Here is an 18,489-nt window from a genome sequence, read left to right as displayed (position 1 = left end):
GAAAGAGGCTTTTCTGTTGTGCCAGGCTAGCCCCAACACTGGCAGCACTAAGCCAGGATCATAAGAGCTCCAATCACCATAGAACAGAGAATAGCAATTGCCCAGTGGAAGCTGGCTACCCCAAGTAATTTCTGGTTACTTTGGTGCCAGTCTGCGTTTGGGAAGCACATGGTGGATGTTGATGTTGAGGAGGAGTCAGGGGTGGTTTTACTCCAATCAGTACTAATGTGCCAGAGATAATTGAGTGATTAGACAATTGAGATTCCAGCAGGTTTCAATGGAACTCATGTGCCCATTCTCTGTTCACACTCCGGCAAGCCCAGCAATTCATTTACAGAAAGATGTATTACTCAGTAGTGAAGCAAGTCCCTGGCTATCCATATAGAGTGCCCCAGCCAAGTATTTACCAGAACTCTGGACCTTCCAAGAGCAGTCACTGGGGGGGGGGGCTCTTTTTCTACCAAACAAAATGGCCATTAATGGTGTCTCCATCTCCACTGCGTTGCTGGGTGACCCCCTGCACACCCACTTTTCCCATAACTCATGTAACCATTCCCTGATTACACAAACCTGGAGAAACACCAATTCAGCTATACCCTCAAGAGATGCAGGATTGCGGTAGAGGGTGCTTTTGGGAGACTGAAAGGAAGCTGGAACCCTCTGCTGACCTGCCATAAAGGTGGCTGTGTAGCAATAATATGTGCCTGCTGTATTTTGCTTAATATTCGCGAAAGCAAAGATGAAGTCTTTCAATGCAAAGTAGATTGAGAAGATAGTGGGGCTTCCAACAACCTATATGCAGCTGGACAGACAAGCTGTTGCACCCAATGCTGTTATTTATGCTAGTGCAACCAAGGGATTTTGAGAGGAGAGGTGCCGCAGGACTCCTCCATGCATGCCACAGTTCTTTATGCCAGAAGTGACCACAAGGTCTCTAGACTTCACTGTCAAAGACAATGATTCTTTTGTGCTTCCATTGTGGCTAAAAGGCTAGGACAGCCTCAGCATCCCTGCACATAAAGGACTCGACCTGTGAACTTTGGGATTTGGCTGGAAAATATATGGGCCCCAATTCTGAGCTCTGGTCGTACTCCTCCTGCTCCCAATATGCCCTTTCTTTCCCCGAGGTCTCCCCCCAGCACATCCCTATGCCAGTGTTGTAAGGGTGAGAAGCACAGAGTCACTCTGCCAGCCTTATAAAGCTTGGGGAATCTCCCCTACCCTAGAGGAATCCCAGCTGTGGGGATCCAGCTGTTTTATGGTCACTGTATCTCACAAGAGCCTGAATGCAGCCAAGAATCAAGGCCATGGTATTATCCCTTGACATTTATAATTCATTGTTGTACACTGTAAACCTCTGTATCGCTCTTCCACTTGACATGATCTTCATTCACTGAACACACATGGGCTGGACCATTCATCTTCTCCTTCACTTTTGCCTTTCTTCCCTTCTCTTCTTTTCTCACTATCAGTTCTTTCCTTCTGGCAAGCTGCATCCCCTCTTCCTTGGATTGATTGTATACTTATATGCTACCTAAAATTTAATAAAAGCTCAACAAAAATATGTATATTAGCACAACGTGCACTTGGCTTGTTGCCCAGATTCAAAATGGTCTATTCACACACTTTCAAACCCATGGTGTAGAATTGGGCATGCATCATACATATTGGTGAAATAAATGTTATATATTTTTATTATTAAGATTGTTTATCATAAACTCATAGAAATGTAGGGCTGGAAGGGACCCTGAGAAGTCATCCAGTCCAGCCCCCTGGGCTGTGGAAGGACCAAGTAAACCTAGACCATCCCTGATAGGTGTTTGTCCAACTTGTTCTTAAAAGTTTCCAGTGATGGGGACTCCAGAACCTCCTTGGAAGCCTATTCCAGAGCTTAACTACCATTATAGTTAGAAAATTTTTCTTAATATCTAACCTAGGTTTATGGGTTGTGCTAGGGTGACCAGACAGGAAGTGTGAAAAATCAGGATGGGGGTGGGGGATAATAGGTGCCTATATAAGACAAAACCCCAAATATCAGGACTGTCCCTATAAAATTGGGACATCTGGTCACCTTTGTGCTGATGGTGGGCTTGTCCTTATGTATTAAATATGACCTTTATTAATGATCCCATTCTTTTCATTTGGATGAGGAATGATCTTATAGAGAGCAGAGCTGTGGATGTGGGTGGATGTGGATGTGGAGCAGAGCTGTGGGTCAGTGATTACTAGCCATTGCTGTTATCAGGCACTTTGACAAGGGCTGGATTCTGCTTTCAGTCCTCTGATGAATTTACTTTTCTTGTGATTTATTCATGATTTCTATGTTATATTGAGGGTGCTAATTAGAAGAGTTAATTTTTGTACTTAAAACCCAGTCTGGCTCATGGAATGTGCAAATTACACAGAGACTTTTCACCAGAATCTACTTTATTATACAAACACAGAGGCCAAATTTCTCTAGTGCAGACCAGGCTGCTTTTGTTCCAGAGCAAATGAATTGTTAATTTAAAACTTTTCCTGCCCTGCTGGCCCTTTCAAGCCTAGCCAGGGTACATGCAGCACAGAAGTTAACCTGCATGCACAAACTAAGCCAGCTAGGACCACACCTTGCAGAAAGCAAGCTAGGCCCACAACACCAGAGACCAAATTCATCACTTGAGTTCAATCCCAGCTATCCAAAGGATGAATCTGGCCTAAGGGCTGCACATGTTATGAGGAGAAATTATAACAGTCATCAGTGGATTTGAGTGGAGTCAGAGCAGCTGGGAAAGTCTCCCAGTAGGGAACTGGATGGTGAGGGACCAATGTCACAGCATATTACATCTGAGCACTCACACTGGCTATATAGGAGATGTGGGACTCTACGTCATGACCTTTTTCTCTTCATCCTCTCTCACATACAAGAATAAGGGGATAATCATTGCAAAAATTGAAAGGTGGCAAATTCAGAACTGATAAAAGGAAATACATTTTCCGCACAATGCACAATTAGCCAGTGCAACTCATTGTCACAAGACATTATTGAGGATAAAGGCTTATTAGGATTCAAAACAGGATTAGACATGTACATAGATAACAAGAATATCCAATGTTATAAATGAAAACGCAAAAAAAAAAAATTTAAAAATTGCCAGACTGGATCAGACCCACGGTCCACCTAGTCCTCTAGCTTGTCTCTGACAGTGGCCAGCACTAGGTGCTTCAAAGGAAGATTGCAAGAACCGCACAGTAGGCAGATAAGGGAGAGTTTGACCTCAGGAAAATTTCATCCTAATCTCTACTAGAGATTGGTTTAGGCCCTGAAAAATGAAGATTTTAGCCATTCCAAAATTCTTTGTTTGCATTAACAATTATAACTCGGGCTATTCTTGTTATCCATGTAAGTATCCAGTCCCTCTTTGAATCTTACTAAGCTTCAACAACATCATGTAGCAGTGAATTCCGCAGTCTATGCATTGAATGGAGAAGTATTATTTTGTTTTGAATTTGCTCCCAATCCACCATCTCTTAACCAGTCATAATTTTATATACTGTTGTCATGAATCCCTCTTATGGTAAACAATCCCAGATTTTTCAACCTCTCTTCAGATGAGAATTTTCCCAGACCCTTGATCATTTTCACTTTCTTTCTCTGAACCCTTCTGATCCTCCAAAATCTTTTTGGAGATGGGGTGACCAGTACTGCACACAGTACCCCGCTGAGGCTGCCCCACTGATCTATATAACGGTTTCTGCATATTTTCCATATTATTCTCCATCCCATTCCTTTTGTATCCTAACATCTTGTTTGTTTTTCTGACGCCAGCTGCATATTGAACAGCGGTCCTCGCTGATCTGCAAACGACACCCAAGTCCTTTTCCTGAGCTGATACAGGTTTGGGAGAACTATAAACACTCAGGCTTCCATGATCCAATTTCCCAGCTTGTGGTGGTTAGAACAAACCTTTCCCTGGAGGCAGGTTATGCTAAGCTACCCGCTCATGGATTCTGCTACCTTTCTTTGAGGCATCTGATACTGGCCACTATTGGTGACAGGCTACTGGACTAGCTGGATGCAGTCTGACCATCCCCATGTAGCGTAGCAGCAAGGGAGCAGTCAGAGGCATGTCCATCCCCGGGCACAGGGCCTGACTGTGCAGGGGCTGCCAGCACCCCTGTAGGGAACATTATGGGGTGCAGGCTCTCAGTGAGTTGCCCTCTGGCTCGTGTCGGGGTGGGGGATGGCCAGCCCTTGGCTGGAGCATGCCTAGGTTGGAGCGTGCAGGTGGGAGGCGCTGGGCCATTGCAGCAAGGGGCCCAGGGTAAGGAGTGCAGGGTGCTGGGTGGGGGGTCACAGCCAGCTATATTACCCCCATGGCTGCGGGGATGGGGCTTGCCCGTGTATGCCTGGCGCCAGGGCTGGAAGTCAGACCCCACCACTGATCCTGCGGCCAACGCTGCAGCCGCCAGGGGACGCAGTGAAGCAGCCTCAGCGGAGTTGCCCGGCAGCGCCCCTTGTGGCCGATGCCCGCACCTGCAGCTCCACTCCCGGCCTGGCCTCCCAGTCCCTCGGCGACGTCAGTTTGCTGGGGCGTACGCCTTAGCGACCGCCGCGCAGCCTCTCTTGCTGGGTGCCGTGGAGAGCGCTGTCTGATTGGCTGCAGACGCTGTCGATCCGAAGAGAGGAGGCGGGTCGGAGGTGGCGCGGGGCGCGGCGATTGGCCGGCGCTCCCACGGGCCGGGCGGCTCCGGTCCGCTCGGGTTGGTTGCGCCGGACAGTGGCGGGCGCAGCGTCCCGGGCGCCGCTGTCTCCTCCTCCGCGGTCGCTGTCCCGGCGAGCCCCGTGAGCGAGCCCAGCCCCCCTCTCCCCCCGGCTCCGGGGCGCGGAGCGGAGCCGCAGCGGGACCATGTCGGCCAAGGACGAGCGGGCCAAGGAGATTCTGAGGGGATTCAAGCTGTATCCGCCGGGGACGGGCCTGGGCTGGGGGCCGGTTCCGGGGCCCCTCGCGTGGGGAGGGCCCCTAGGGTCTGTCACCGCGCGCTGAGCGCCCCTCGCCCGCGCTGGCACCCTGCCCGCCCCCCCGCCCGCTGCAGCGCTCGGGAAGGACCGAGGAGCGGGTGGCGGATCCGGCTGCCCGGCCACCCCGCGGGGCCCCGGCCGGCTGTGGGGTGGGGGAAGCCCCTCAGAGCCATCGCAGGGCTCAGGGGTGTGCGCGCCCCCGCCCGGGGCTCTGCCCCGCCTTGGTCCTTGCGCTTTGCTGGGTCGTGCCGTTGGTGTGCCCTGGAGGGCGGGAGCTTCGGGCTTTCTCCGAGAGCCGCTGCTCGCTGCCGCTTGTCAGGCTTCGCGGCGGTGCCCTCAGGTCCCCTTGTCACGCTCCCCCTGCCCCAGCGTTTCCCTGGCGAGTTGAGTCGCTGCGTGGAGCGGTCCACGGGGCGGCTGCTGCTGCTGGGCTGAAAGGGAGCAGTTGCTACCGGGGGGGGGCTTGCGGTGCTTCAGCGCTGTGATTTGGTTGTTGGCTCTTGCTGTGAAAGCAGACCGTGGAAGAGGAAAAGAAGTGTAGGCTGGTGTATTCATGCGGGCAGAGTCTCAGGAATAGGGTGATCGCTTCCTCTTAACAGTCACTTCACTCGGTCGTAGCCTTTCTTTCCCAGCCTCAAGTTCTAAATAGCTGCTGCCACTTAAGGATCCATGTCTGCTTGGAAAGAAAACCTCTAATTTCAAAGTCCAAAAGCAATTTAGATAAGTGCCTTATTCCTTTTATTGACCAAAAAGCTCCCTTCTTTTCTCTTGCCTAACTGGTAGCGGGATAGGGGATGTCTTGCTATTTCTAGGGGGCTAGTTGTGTGTAATCACTAATATGGTATATGTTGCCCTTCTGTGGGACTCACTGAAGATCATCTTAAAATTTGACTTTGCGCTATCTAACTATGAACACATTGTAGAGTAAACCTGGGCAAGAAGGAGAAATGAGCTTCTGGATTCCTCACCTACCCAGTATTTTAGTAAAAGGGTGGACAGATTCCATCAAAAGGGGAGTGTATGTGTGTGAAAGGAGTAGGAGAAATAGGGTAAGTTTATTTAAAAAACACCAACCTTTCATTTTTTAGTATAATTAATGTAAAGTGGAAGTGGGCTGGTCTTGCCCCACCTTTGGGCACTAGGGGAAACCCTAGTTACTGCTCAAATTCAAGAGCGCAAAAGCAGAAGCAGCACCTTGTGGTACTGTAGTATATTTGGACACTTCGCTTGTTCAGACTTTTGCTGCATCAATTTGTGTATAATCTCTCTCAGCTGTGGCATGATGTTCTGAGCTGCTATATGTGGATTTAGTCAGTCAAATAGCTACCATGAGAGTGCAAGCAGATGTTTCTCCCTGGCGAACTATGGTACTTTCCCCCCTCTTCTAAGTAGTGATTCCTTATGCCCAGTCAGGCTTTTTAAAAAATTCTTTCCAGAGTAGCAGCATTGGAAGTTCTTCCTTGTATATGCAGCTGTGATGTTTCAGTTGTCAAGAAGATCGTTAACAGAAGGCTGAGAAGTTCAGGCTATTAGAGAAGATTAAACTTTTGACAAGTTCAGGCTAATAAGTTAGACTCTTGGTTATTTCCCATTAGCTGGAGACCTAAGAAGTGCCCTGGGCATAACTCTAGCCTCCAGTTTTTATTTGGCCCTCCAGGTTCTGCAGGCTAGGAAATTTAAGCAGCTGTATGTCAGTGATGGATTAAATAATCTCTGCATAGAGTTGATTAAAATAGTAACAAGCTTTTTTCAGTTTTAGGAAGGGAAGATGCCATGCAAATGTAAGAGGCAAGGTGGGCGAGGTAATATCTTTTATTGGACCAACTTTTCTCTCCCCAACAGAAGTTGGTCCAATAAAATACTACTCCACCTACCTTCTCTCTAATGTCCTGGGACTGACACTGCTACACTACCACTGCATCTGCAAATGTAAAATTATATAGTCTGTCTCCAATAGACAGTGTAGGACTAATGTAATTATTTTTAACATAGATTATGGCCCAGCCTGGTAGACTAATGATGGTGCTCAGCGCGGTCATGTGGGAGCAACACAAATTCAATTTTTTTGTTTGCTCCCTGGAAGTGACAGGATCTCAGAGCGTTATAGAAGTTCAGCCCTGATGGATGAATAGACAAATAGCAAGTATCACATGGAAAGTGATCTTTTTGGCGCATTAGAAAACAGCATTCAGGTACGTAAAGAAACTCTATCTATTCTTCATTTGAAAGGCTGCTGTCTGACCTAATAGCTAGCTAGCAGGGAATAAAGTTCATTAGGCCTGAGGAAAAAGGAGGACCTTCTGCAAAGATTTCAGAAGTGGAACTTTTTATAAAAAGGGAGAGTTAAAGCAATTCTTTTAAATCATTAATTGAAGAACTGTCTTGACGAGTCATCAATAAAAAATGCATGTGGATGAACAGACATTCATCATGCCTGAGGAAAACATTGAGGCATTGCATCCTTCACACAGGAAGCTACTCATGCACAGAATGTGGTGACGTTCTGTAGAGTAGCCAAATAAAACATTTGATCAGCTAAAATTTAGGATTTCCTCTTTAAAAAGTGGTCACACATTCTAGAAAACATTTAAAAGAAATATTAAGTTGTTGCTGATGCTGAAGCTCTTTATGGGAAGCTAGTTTCCTTAATAGAAAGAGGGAGTCCTGAAAGTTTGTGTGCTAGGAGAGATGGCAGCATCTCCCCTATTGGCATTGGGGAGGGAAATGTTCAATTCCTTCAACTTAATGGAACATTAAAGGACTTGTTTCACATGCCAAAAGCAAGTCTAGCTTGAAGATAACGAGAATATTCATGTCTTAAGGAAACTGGCATGAAGAGGCCTGTGTCATGAGATGAGTTTATAGGGTAGAGAATTTCATTGGTAAAGCAGGCTTGTTAAATTATTGCTTACTGTAACATAGAACAGACATGTTTCAGAGTAACAGCCGTGTTAGTCTGTATTCGCAAAAAGAAAAGGAGTACTTGTGGCACCTTCGAGACTAACCAATTTATTTGAGCATGAGCTTTCGTGAGCTACAGCTCACTTCATCGGATGCATACCGTGATGTTTACGAGAAGGCTAGTTCACCCTGGATAGTTAGTTTCCTCAGATACTGTTTACCTGTGGTTCTTGAGAAAAGCCAAAGGCAAGTTTTCGAACTGATTATAATAGGATTCTGTGGAAGTTAAATTGTTGTAGAAATCTACCCTGACTCGCATGGCTGAGGCATGATTTCCTTCCTGTATGACGGTAGCACAGAAACATGCTGTGGGTCGAGTCCACAAAAACTCAAGCCAGAAGCATCTGCTCCAGTCTCTTGCAGGCCTATATTTGCCATTTAAAAAACCAAAACAAAACAAACATGAGTATTTAAGGCTTTCAGGTAAATTTAGGGTAGACATGGGTAATCTCACCTTTGTGTCTTAGGTATTTATATGGCACCAATCCACATTATCTGGGTATGACATGTATAACTTGTGGGTTTGGTATCTAGGAACAGATGGAAAAGCTAGAACCAGCAAGCAATTTGATAGCTTATTGTCTCTCTTGTAAATTAAACTAGTCCACTTAACAGCTTAGTCTGTTTATAAATTCTTTGAAGGCACTTTTCTGTAGGCAGCAATCCTTTTATGCGTTATAAAGTGTGTCTACAAGCTAGTCCTTGCTTTGGAAAGCAGTTTAGTTGCCTCACTCTAAACAGGACGTTAGTTCTATACTTAACTGAGGATATATTCCTTTTGGTAATACTAGCCAAGACCCCAGTTCTGCAAGTGTGTATGCAGAAGTAGTTACATTGACTCACGTGCATAAAGTTAAGACTGTGCTTAAGTATTTGCAGGATCAGTGCCTAATATCTTATCATCAAGCTACAGAACAGATTCTGAAGGCACTAGGATTTCTGGAGAGGAAAGCACCTTATGGGCCAACTTGAGTGCCCCCATAATGGTTATCTGAACCTCATTTACCTTTGTCACAGAATAGCCTACAATATTTGTTCTGCCATTTTATCTTTGGAACTGGTTTATACCCTTAATTTCAATGTCTTTATTTAGCAGCCTTTCCCATACAAGAATAGAGAGCTGAAGCAAGCCTCTGTTTTCTGTGACTTATGTCCTGGTGATGGAACAGTTTCTTTAAATTGGCTTTCATCAAACCCCTTGGTAATTTGGAATCACTCTGTTGGGTTCCCTCTACATCTCTTCTGTCTAATGTAAAATACCCAAGTAATAAAGAATTGAATGGGAAAATTAAGAACAGGTAGATTATAACCAAATTCTGTTTAAGTGCAGTAGACCTATTTTTGTTTATCCTTCCATTTAGTGGCAGCATCTGTATTGTTAATCAGTTACGTTTGGTCATAGGTTGTATTGGATGATATATGTTTGACTCTTAAGGCAGCATTTCTCAAATGGTGGATCCCAGCCCACTAATGGGTCCCACATTCGCCAGGTGAGCTACCTACCTCCTGCCTATGCTCTCACTTCTCCTGGGCAGCAGCATGCAGGATCCAGGCAGCAGCGGCAGAGGAAGTGCTTCTGGGGCACATAGGGGATGGGGACAGGCTGCTTCTGCCTTCAGATTGCTACTGCTGTCCAGATCCTGCTCCCCTTGCCACTACCTGCTTCCCAAGGAAAAAGAGAGCAGGGAAAGATAGGCAGTACCAGTAGCAAACAGAGGAAGTAGCTGGAGCCAGAGAGCAGTCAGCAACCTGGTAGAGATTGTGGCCTGGCCCTGGAGAGAGGGGAGCCAGCTAGGACTGTAGGAGGGGGCAGGGCTGGAAAGCAAGAGCAAGGGGTTGGGTGGGGAGATGAGGTAGTGGTAGGTCTCTGTGACTGGGTAGAGCTCACCACTCTGGTGCCATCTGCCAGCGGTCATGGGAATTAGCTCTTCTCACCAGTGTGCCCTCTTCTGGTGGTGCTTCACTGCCATCACTTCTGCTCTGGGACCCACATCGCTCCCAGGACCACAGCATCCTCTTCAGTGACAGCCCTCCAGCTGTGCCACACTCTGTGGTCCCCTCTTCCAGGGAATGTCACAGTGTCTTAGTCAAGCCACTTCCTCAGGCGCTAGTAGGGGTGGGGGACACATGGGCCCACCCACTACTCCAGGTCCCAGCCCAGGGACCTTGTAGATGGCCACCACTTGCTGCATCCCCTCCGACTCCTCTGTAGGTCACCCCAGGCCACTTCCTTGTGACCCTAGCACCCTCTTTGCCCTTGCCTCAAAGCCTCAGCCTACAGATCCCTGCAGCCTACCAGGAGCTGCCTTTAACTCCCCAGATCTGTCTGCAGCACTATTCTCTCAAGGATGCTTGCTGTCTTCAGCCTACAAGGTAGCTAGTCCTCAAGCTCCAGGGAGTGACTGAAGCTGCTCTGCAGCCCTTCTTATATGGGCCAGCCCAACCCTGATTGGCTGTCTCCTGCACAGCCTCCCAAGGGCTCTATTAACCCCTTAAAGCCCAGTGTGGGGCAGGCACCTCATCACAGTTCCCCCCACAAAGACAGACAAAATGCAGTTGGGTGGGTCATCTTGGTAAGGAGTTTGGTAACCACTGTCTTAAGGGACCACAGTTCAGCTTCTCAGAAGCTGCTCTTAGTAACATCTTAATCCAAAACAGTAAAAACCCTACCTTTGTTTCATGGCCTAGTTAAGGTTCCTAAATGTAACTACCCAAGACACTTAATAGCAAGCAAATACTGCCAAAGATACTCTAAACCTTACTTTGTCCACGTATAGCAGTACTTTTTAAAAATTTACTTGTGGTAAGTGCTAACAAACAGTTATCAGGGTAGGGTAAAGTTACGTATGTGGGTTTGCATTTGAGGCTGTTCAGTATGTTAGGGGGTAGACAGGCACTCCACAATTCTTATGGAACCAATGCTTGTTTTATTTCATTTGATTTCAGGGACTCCAGGCAAACCCCGTAATCCCTGCCTCATGCAAGGCCTTTGCATGCCCCCCTCCCCATTCTTCCCTCCACCACATGCTTGGGGGCGCTGTCCTCCATACTCCCCTATGTGTTCCCCTTCTCCCTATTCCTGGGTCCCCATTTTTCCCATGCCCTGGGTTTTGTGTGCCTCCATTCCCAATATCAAGGCCTGCTCATTCTCTCCTCCCCCATGCCAGAGACTGAGAGTTCCCCCTATATCATTGTTCGCTATTTTCACCCCATGTCAGGGGAAGTGGAGACAGAGAGACCCTTTGCTTATCATTTCTTCTTCCTTGGAAAAAGAGTCATTCAAGGTGTAAGCATGTTCAAATGTATTGGGAGGATGGGCAGAGCTAAGGTGGAGGGGTTGTGCTAAAAGGTGTTAATGGCTCTTTGATCTGTAGACAATTACAGACCTCTATTTCCCCCTTCTGGTTTTCAGATTTTCACCAACGTTAATAGGGATCTGTCCCCTGATGCCTAGAACGTTTCCTGAAGTTTTGGAATTAATCTCATGCAGTATTCAAAAGTTGTTACACCCAAACGTAGAAATGCCATCTAGTTGAGTGTATGACAAAGGCTCATAAGTTTTTAACTATGTTTGCTTGCCTTTAAGTGCTTGCTTGTGCTTTGTAAGTGGAGATGATAAGTGACAGTGCAACCTTAGCTGAGTTTTGAAAGTTAGATTGTGGTCTGGAAGTTCCCAGTGGTGTAAAAAACACCTTGAGTAGATAAGTGAAGAAAATTTCTAAAGTTTAAAGGAAAGAGAGGGGTGCTGGCCAAGCTCATTATGGCTTCTGTGGTGCTCTGCCCCATTAAATGCATCCCAACAAGATAAGCACATTCTATAAATAGCCAAAGCTGTGTTACTCACTTTACTACATACATTGATTTTAAAAAGTGGTAAAACCCGTAGCGAAGTAGTCTGTGTGCATCTTGAGTAGCAGGCATCCACCACTCATGTCTGACCTACTAGGCCACAGTACCTCCCAGCCTACTTACAGATCTTCTGTCTTATTTATTCCAAGTGAAACTTTTGGACACTAGTGCTGCTTTTTGCACTTACAGACGACAAAGTGGTATGCAAGTCTCAAAGTACTTTGTATAATGAGTATAACTTGCTCACCTTTGTGTTTTGCCTAAATAAATGCAGAGGATCAAATCCTGCTCCATTCAAGTCAATGGAAAAACTCCTGTAGATTTCAAAGAGGCCAGGATTTGACCAAGAAATTTTAAGTCCGTTTATATAAGCACTATGATGGAAAAGGTACAAAATCCACCACTTTAGGCAGAGCTGGAACTAGAAGACTTATATAAAGTTTCTTGTGCAGTGTTTGTCAATAATCTGTTACTCAGCTCACACAGAAAACAGACCTGTCCACATTTTGCAAATTATTGATTAAGAGGCATATTGATGAGGAATGCAGGAACAGCAATTTTACTAGATTCTAGGGTGTCCTTTCACTTTTGAAAGTTAGCCCTGGCTAGCTCAGAGGAAACAGTGTCCACCCCCCAAAAGTTTAATTGTCATAATGTTGTCTAGTGTCCATCTAATAGCAATTTCATTAACTTTTACTGTTCTGCCCCTTGGAAATGGTTTCCTGAATGGGCCAGTTGTGGTCTATTTCAAATTTGATGGGATGCAGTTTCATTTGATGAACTGTAAAGTTTCCTTTTGAAACTTAAGCAGTCTGTTTTAAAGTCAAAGTGCTCTGTTTAAGGTGTTCAGAAAACATCTGGTTAATGGCACTAACCCTAAACACTGGAACTTGAGGGGCTTCTGAGGTGGTGGGTGGGTGGGGAGAGCATTACAAGCAATTGATTGCAACCGTAACTATAATGGCTACTACCTTTCCATAATAGGAAACATGTGAAGCAGAGACAGGAAACCCTAATTCTTCCATCTGCAACAGAGCTCTGTTATCTGCCTCTTATAGAAATTATTGGTTAAGATGCACTCAGCCTACATAACACCAGTTTCTTCCCCCACTGAAGTGCCTAAGACCAGAATAGCTCATAACTTTAACTACAGCCAGTTTTCTTCACATAGCGGATGCATGAGATTAAGAATGCTTAACTCAATGGGAAACAAAGGGTAAGTAACAAGCTGTTTCAGAGCTAGAGGGATATGGGAGGAGTTAGTTAAAATTTCAAGTTAGTGACCTGTAACTTAAAAGCTAAGACTGAATTTTCTTCAGACTTTGCAAAAGCCTGGATTTCAGGTTAAATTCAAAATTTCAGATTAAATAAGCTTTCAAAGCCAAAAAAAAAAAAAAAAAGGAAAAATGTATAGAGAACTAGGTGAGGGATTTATGGTAGGGACCATCTTTTTGTCCTGTTTTTGTATAGAGCTTAGCATAGTGGGGCCCTGGTCCATGAGTAGGACTCCTATGGTAATACAATAGTAAAATAAAGGAACCTGGTTGCATCCTTAACTATGGAGAGACTGCCACTTGTCATACAATGTTTGAATTAGCAGTCCACAATTGTTTTAAGATAAGGCTGAGGTTTTGCTTATTGTTTTAATGAACTGCTGTTTTGTTTTCCTAGGAGATGTGTGTTTGAAAAATAACTACTATGTCTACTTTAGGGAATCTAATTTTATGTTTTCAAATACAAATTATTTTATTGTTAATTTGCCAAGTGTTGGCCTTACTAGAAGGTATCACTGAAGTAGAAAGTCAGTTCCTGTTGGCATTAAACACTCCTTTTCCCATATACTAACAGATTAGCAGCATTATTTCTGTGTACATACACTTCTATATTGATATAGTGAGTCGCATCTAGCGGAGCGGAGATCTTCTGTAAACTTGATAATCCCTGATGCTGCAAACTTGTAAAAAACAGGAGCCTGTAACATTTTATAGTTGCATGCAAGTTACTTGTCTGACTGAATGAGTAAACGATTAAACTTCATCTTATCCTACTTATGTTTTTAGTACCTCAGATGGTGTAGCAAAACTCTCTTATTAAATACCTGTAGTATGTGTAAGTAAGTGTAGAGAAAGGCCTTAGGAAGTCTGAGTAAGTCCTCCTTACAAGACTAATTTATGTAGTAAATGCCTGGATAACCTGGTGATCTAGGCCAGGTGTTTTTGGCCACTCTAGTTATTCTACTTGAATAATAGCATGTCCAGGTATTAACTGCAGTGATGCTTGTTTATAGCGGGTGACTGATTTGACTTATATTTACATGTGGACATCTCTGAATGGGAATTGTTTAAGGAAGAATGTTAACTGTTTCTGAAAACTGACTTCTCAAGTTAGCCATGTGGAAGATGATGAAGTCAGGAGATTTGCATTCTGTTCTCTGCTCTTGCTTTAACTTTGTGTGAATTTTGGAAATGTTATTTAACTTCTTCCTCCTTTCTCCCCCTCCATCTGGAAAGTGAGGATAATATCTTTATGGGAGTTGCGGCTTAGTTCATATTCATAAAGAGTGAAGATCCTCCAATAGAAGGAGATAGAAAAGAGTGAAATGTTTGAACCCAGATGCACCAAGACACCTTAGAAATACCTTGTATAAATGGACGTACACACACATCTAGCATAGAAAGGCTTATTTCTGGGCTCCTGTAGAGGCAAAAAAGGAGAACTTGAAGACTAGTACTTAGTTTTTTTTTTTTAAAAGCTAAACTTTGTAGTTTTCTGCACTTTCCTCCATCTAAGGTTAGTATAAAAAATTAGTTCCATGAGCGGTTTGAGAGCAGAATTGATTCCTCAAATCCTCACCACCTGTCAGTTGTTCAAACACTTACAATCACTTTTAAATATTTAAATAAGTGATCCCACTAAAATAGCAGCTTGTGTTTGCATTTGTGATGCATATGCACCTACAATGCTTGACACTGAATACAATGACTTTGCACAAATTAACTACCTTTTATATTCTTTGTGATGACTACATAAACTTAGCTACCTGTTTATGGAAAAGCCACCGTGAAGCAGGTTAGGAATAAAACAGAAATCTGTTCTCTTAAATGATTCAAGGAACCTCTGTAAGTCAGGTAAACAATATCCTCAACCATTATTGTCTTAAGGCAGGCTACATTATGCCCAGTCTCTCTTGGAAATGATGTACAGCAACTGAGGTTCTAGAGAATGACATCGGGAGCCAAAGCTGAATGTTCCAACTACAGGACTTTTAAAACCGTCGTTGACAGACAAGGATTTTCACTATGACAGTGATAGAATTCAGTGTAGGAAAGCTCTAATAAAAGCGTTTTGTGCTGTGGCTGTATACTGAGATGTAGAAAATTCATTGATAGCATCAGATTAATTCAGCCTTAGGGGAACATATGAGTTGACTACATGCATGAGACATCAGAAGGGATTTATGCCAGGAGGAGGGCAGGACAGAGTAATATGCAAGAATAAGTGAAATTTTGCTTAATTTTACTCGACCTGAAAGCTGTTAAAATGTTACATGGCATAATGCAAAGCTATTGAATTATTCAAGCATGCAATTTTGTGACACCCATGTATTGAAGGATAGCAAAGATAACTTTGAGCAAGACAGTGTCGCCCATTAAAGATCATGATGGTGCAGTGGATAATACACTTATGTTGTTGGTTCCATAGCTATAGTAGTAGTAAGTAGGGCAGCTTTCAGGGGTACCTCCAGACAGTTTTCATAAGGTATGCACACCTGAACCACTCTCTCTCTAATTTAGCATGAAGTCACTCATATTTGGCCAGGTGCCCCTCTGTCATGACAGAGCAGCTACCTAGCCAAATTTCAATTAATAGTGTTGCAACATTATTTGGTTTGAGGCCTCTCAAACAGGGTGGGGCCTGGACAACCTGCTCCTTTTGCCCCACCCATCTGAGGGTATCACTGGCAGCTTCTGTGAATGGTGTTCTTCATGAAACCCACCTAATTTACAATAGTGTGGATGTTTGTTCATTCAGGCTCAGAGTATCTAGTACTGTGAATTTTTTTATGTACTGCAGCAAGACTGCAGGAGGTCCTTACACCTGAATCACAAATTAAGGTGTACAGGGATCAACTAGATTGCCTGCCTCTTCTTCACTTCAGAAAACTTGATTTAACCCTTGCCTGGCTTAAGGATACATGTGCACAGATTTAAGAAACCCATCCCACATTAGTGTCAGAAATTTCTAGTTAAAGACAAACTATTGAACGGACAGTCAGCTTCAGGTACTTCTTTTGGATGAAGCATTGAAGTTTAAAAAAGAAACACACTAGGTTGGACAACAGTCAAAAACAAATTTATATATATATAATGCGTGCAAATATTGAGGGGGGGGGAAGATTCATTCTGTGGGTGGAAAATCATGTCAAGTTAGTTACTTCCCTGGTTTTTACTAAGAGGAATGTTTCTGTTAACGCACTTGCATGGACTGTTGATATTTCCTCATAAGCATGGGACTCAGTAATGCCCACACACTTTCCAAAATGCATCTAATCGAAGTGGAAAGGAGTTTATATAAATGGGTACAGGAGCAGACTGAATAGTTTGCAAGCCAAGACAGTAAGGTAGTTATTTTCCTTGTGACATTTAGGGAATTCTTCCATTGTAATTCATGTTTTCACTGAACATACAGTAGTGGGGAAGGAGATTAGCATTTTAAAAATGAAATTCTAAAGCACGTCTGGACGTGACTTTTTATTGCAGATGATCCTATATTGCCCTAGTTTTCTTCTTGACATCTCATGTCAGGCTAACGTTCTTAACCATCATGAGAGATGCTGCTTCTTCTGGAACCTAACAACAGTACTGCTCGCTCCCCTGAAAGAGTTCTCTCCTCCTAGAAATGAGTTTGTTTGCCTCTGCAGTTCTGGTCAAGTGTGTTCCTTTCCTCCTGAACTAGGAGAATTGGAGTTTCCTGTATGGGAGCTCAGCGTGCTACTATTAAATCTCTAAACTGGTGGTCATGAGGTTTTTCATAGTTACCAAGGTCTCAAAGAAATATTTAAGTGCTCATCTGTTGCTGTTGCTTATTTCCCACATGTCTCTGTGGGGACAGTCATTCCCCCAGCAATCAGTTGTGATGTCATAAACAGGTTTCTGACACCATGTGGGGGAATTAGCAGCAGGCACTGGTGAACTCTTAGAGCGAAAGACCTGTTTCTTCCACAACTCTCTCTCCTAGCGTTCATATATTTTTAGCCTTTTTTACTATCTGAAAGTTGTCTGTGGCCTTTTGAAGAATAAATTTCATTCATTCTAGAAGAGGGGCAGATTTCCTTTTTCAAAAAAGGACAGTCTCTGACTCTAGTTTATGCTACAAAAGCACCCCCAGCTATAGTGTACTATTCTCATTGGACACGTGAATAGTTAGTTACACTGCTAATTCAAGGGAGGGGAAATAGACTTTTAGCATCTCCAGAAAGGAATGATTTTATCTGCTTTCTTTCTTCCATACAGACTTCTTCTAATTCGTTAAACACTTTTGAATTGAGCTCTGTTGCATTATTGTAATGACTTTAAACTGAGCTTTGTAGAAGAAACACTGAATCTTGATTGGTTTGCTCAGAAGTGAAAAAGGAACTAGCTCACAATTATTGAGTGTATCTCCGTCTACCTATATGATGCATTAGCTCCAGCACTGGTTCTGAAACATTCGAGTGAGGAAATGCAAGAGTCTCATTGCGCAAGCTAGGCCTGTGGCTGTAGTATTAGTCCCCAAAATAAAATAAAAAACCCAAGAGGAAAACTGAAGCCCCATCTGTTTAAGGCTCTGGCCCATTTCTCAGGGAAGAGGTTCAAGCACCCCCATTATTGCAGCAGGTCCCCTGCCAGGGTCCTTTTTAGTCTTTACCATAAACAAAGCAAAACCAAGGATTTAAGTAGTCTTATCTGCAGCCTAGATGCAGTTCTCTGGCAGGCAAGTTAGTCGAGTCCTCCTTCACTTTCTCCTAGCAGACTCCCAGCCACATTCTAACCTCATTTCCTTCTAAGAGAGCTCTTATCAACTTCCTCTTCCTCTTTGAAATACGTGCTTGCCTGTGGCCAGGTGATACTTTCCACTTAGGGGAAGAAACTGCCTGGCTTCCCTTGCCGGGAATTACCTCTGATTTCCCTGATGCAACGTGGGCACGTGAGCTGTGCACGTCCCATTACACTCCTGCTAACCATTACTTGACAACATTATTGCACACACAGGACCCAATTTTGCCCTTACATTGCATACATTGAATGTGTCAGGCATCCTATAGAAAAAATAGTATGTGATCCCATAATTCAGGATAGTACCATAATGCATATGCAAAAGAGGGCTGAATTGTTTGTATGGGCAACCTTCATTTTGATATTTCCTAACTTTTGAGTGCTTGACTTTACAAACATAATGCCTTAACGTCAGTTTTTAAAACTTATTTTTATTGTTTTGTTGTCTCAAATAGTATTTTAATTCATTTTGGTTGGAATTTCATACTGCATGCTAGATTGCTATCTAGCGTGTAGAACCTCAGCCAGATAAGAGAATTTTACAGAAGGTTGCAGGCATGTGAAAGGAAGGAGCTATAATGTAAACATTAATACAGTCTTAACTGCAGATTTCTTTAACAAGGAAAGCTGTAATTGCTGCTTGTA

At 44.0% G+C, this 18,489-nt stretch overlaps 1 protein-coding gene across 1 annotated transcript in view; it reads left to right on the top strand.

Annotated features, from left to right (window-relative positions):
• The first annotated feature begins 4,723 nt into the window (after positions 1–4,723).
• The window catches only part of PDE6D (phosphodiesterase 6D), a 47,037-nt gene continuing 33,271 nt past the window's right edge, over positions 4,724–18,489 (top strand). Inside the window, exon 1 of the mRNA XM_048864688.2 lies at positions 4,724–4,936. Coding sequence (XP_048720645.1) covers positions 4,887–4,936 — 50 coding nt within the window. The 5' untranslated portion in view covers positions 4,724–4,886. The remainder of the gene's footprint in view (positions 4,937–18,489) is intronic.

This window comes from Caretta caretta, chromosome 9 (genome assembly GCF_965140235.1).
Source record: "Caretta caretta isolate rCarCar2 chromosome 9, rCarCar1.hap1, whole genome shotgun sequence".
In the NCBI taxonomy this organism is placed as follows: Eukaryota; Metazoa; Chordata; order Testudines; family Cheloniidae; genus Caretta; species Caretta caretta.
The sequence above is the reverse complement of the archived record's forward strand: the minus strand, read 5'-3'. Positions and strand labels throughout refer to the sequence as shown.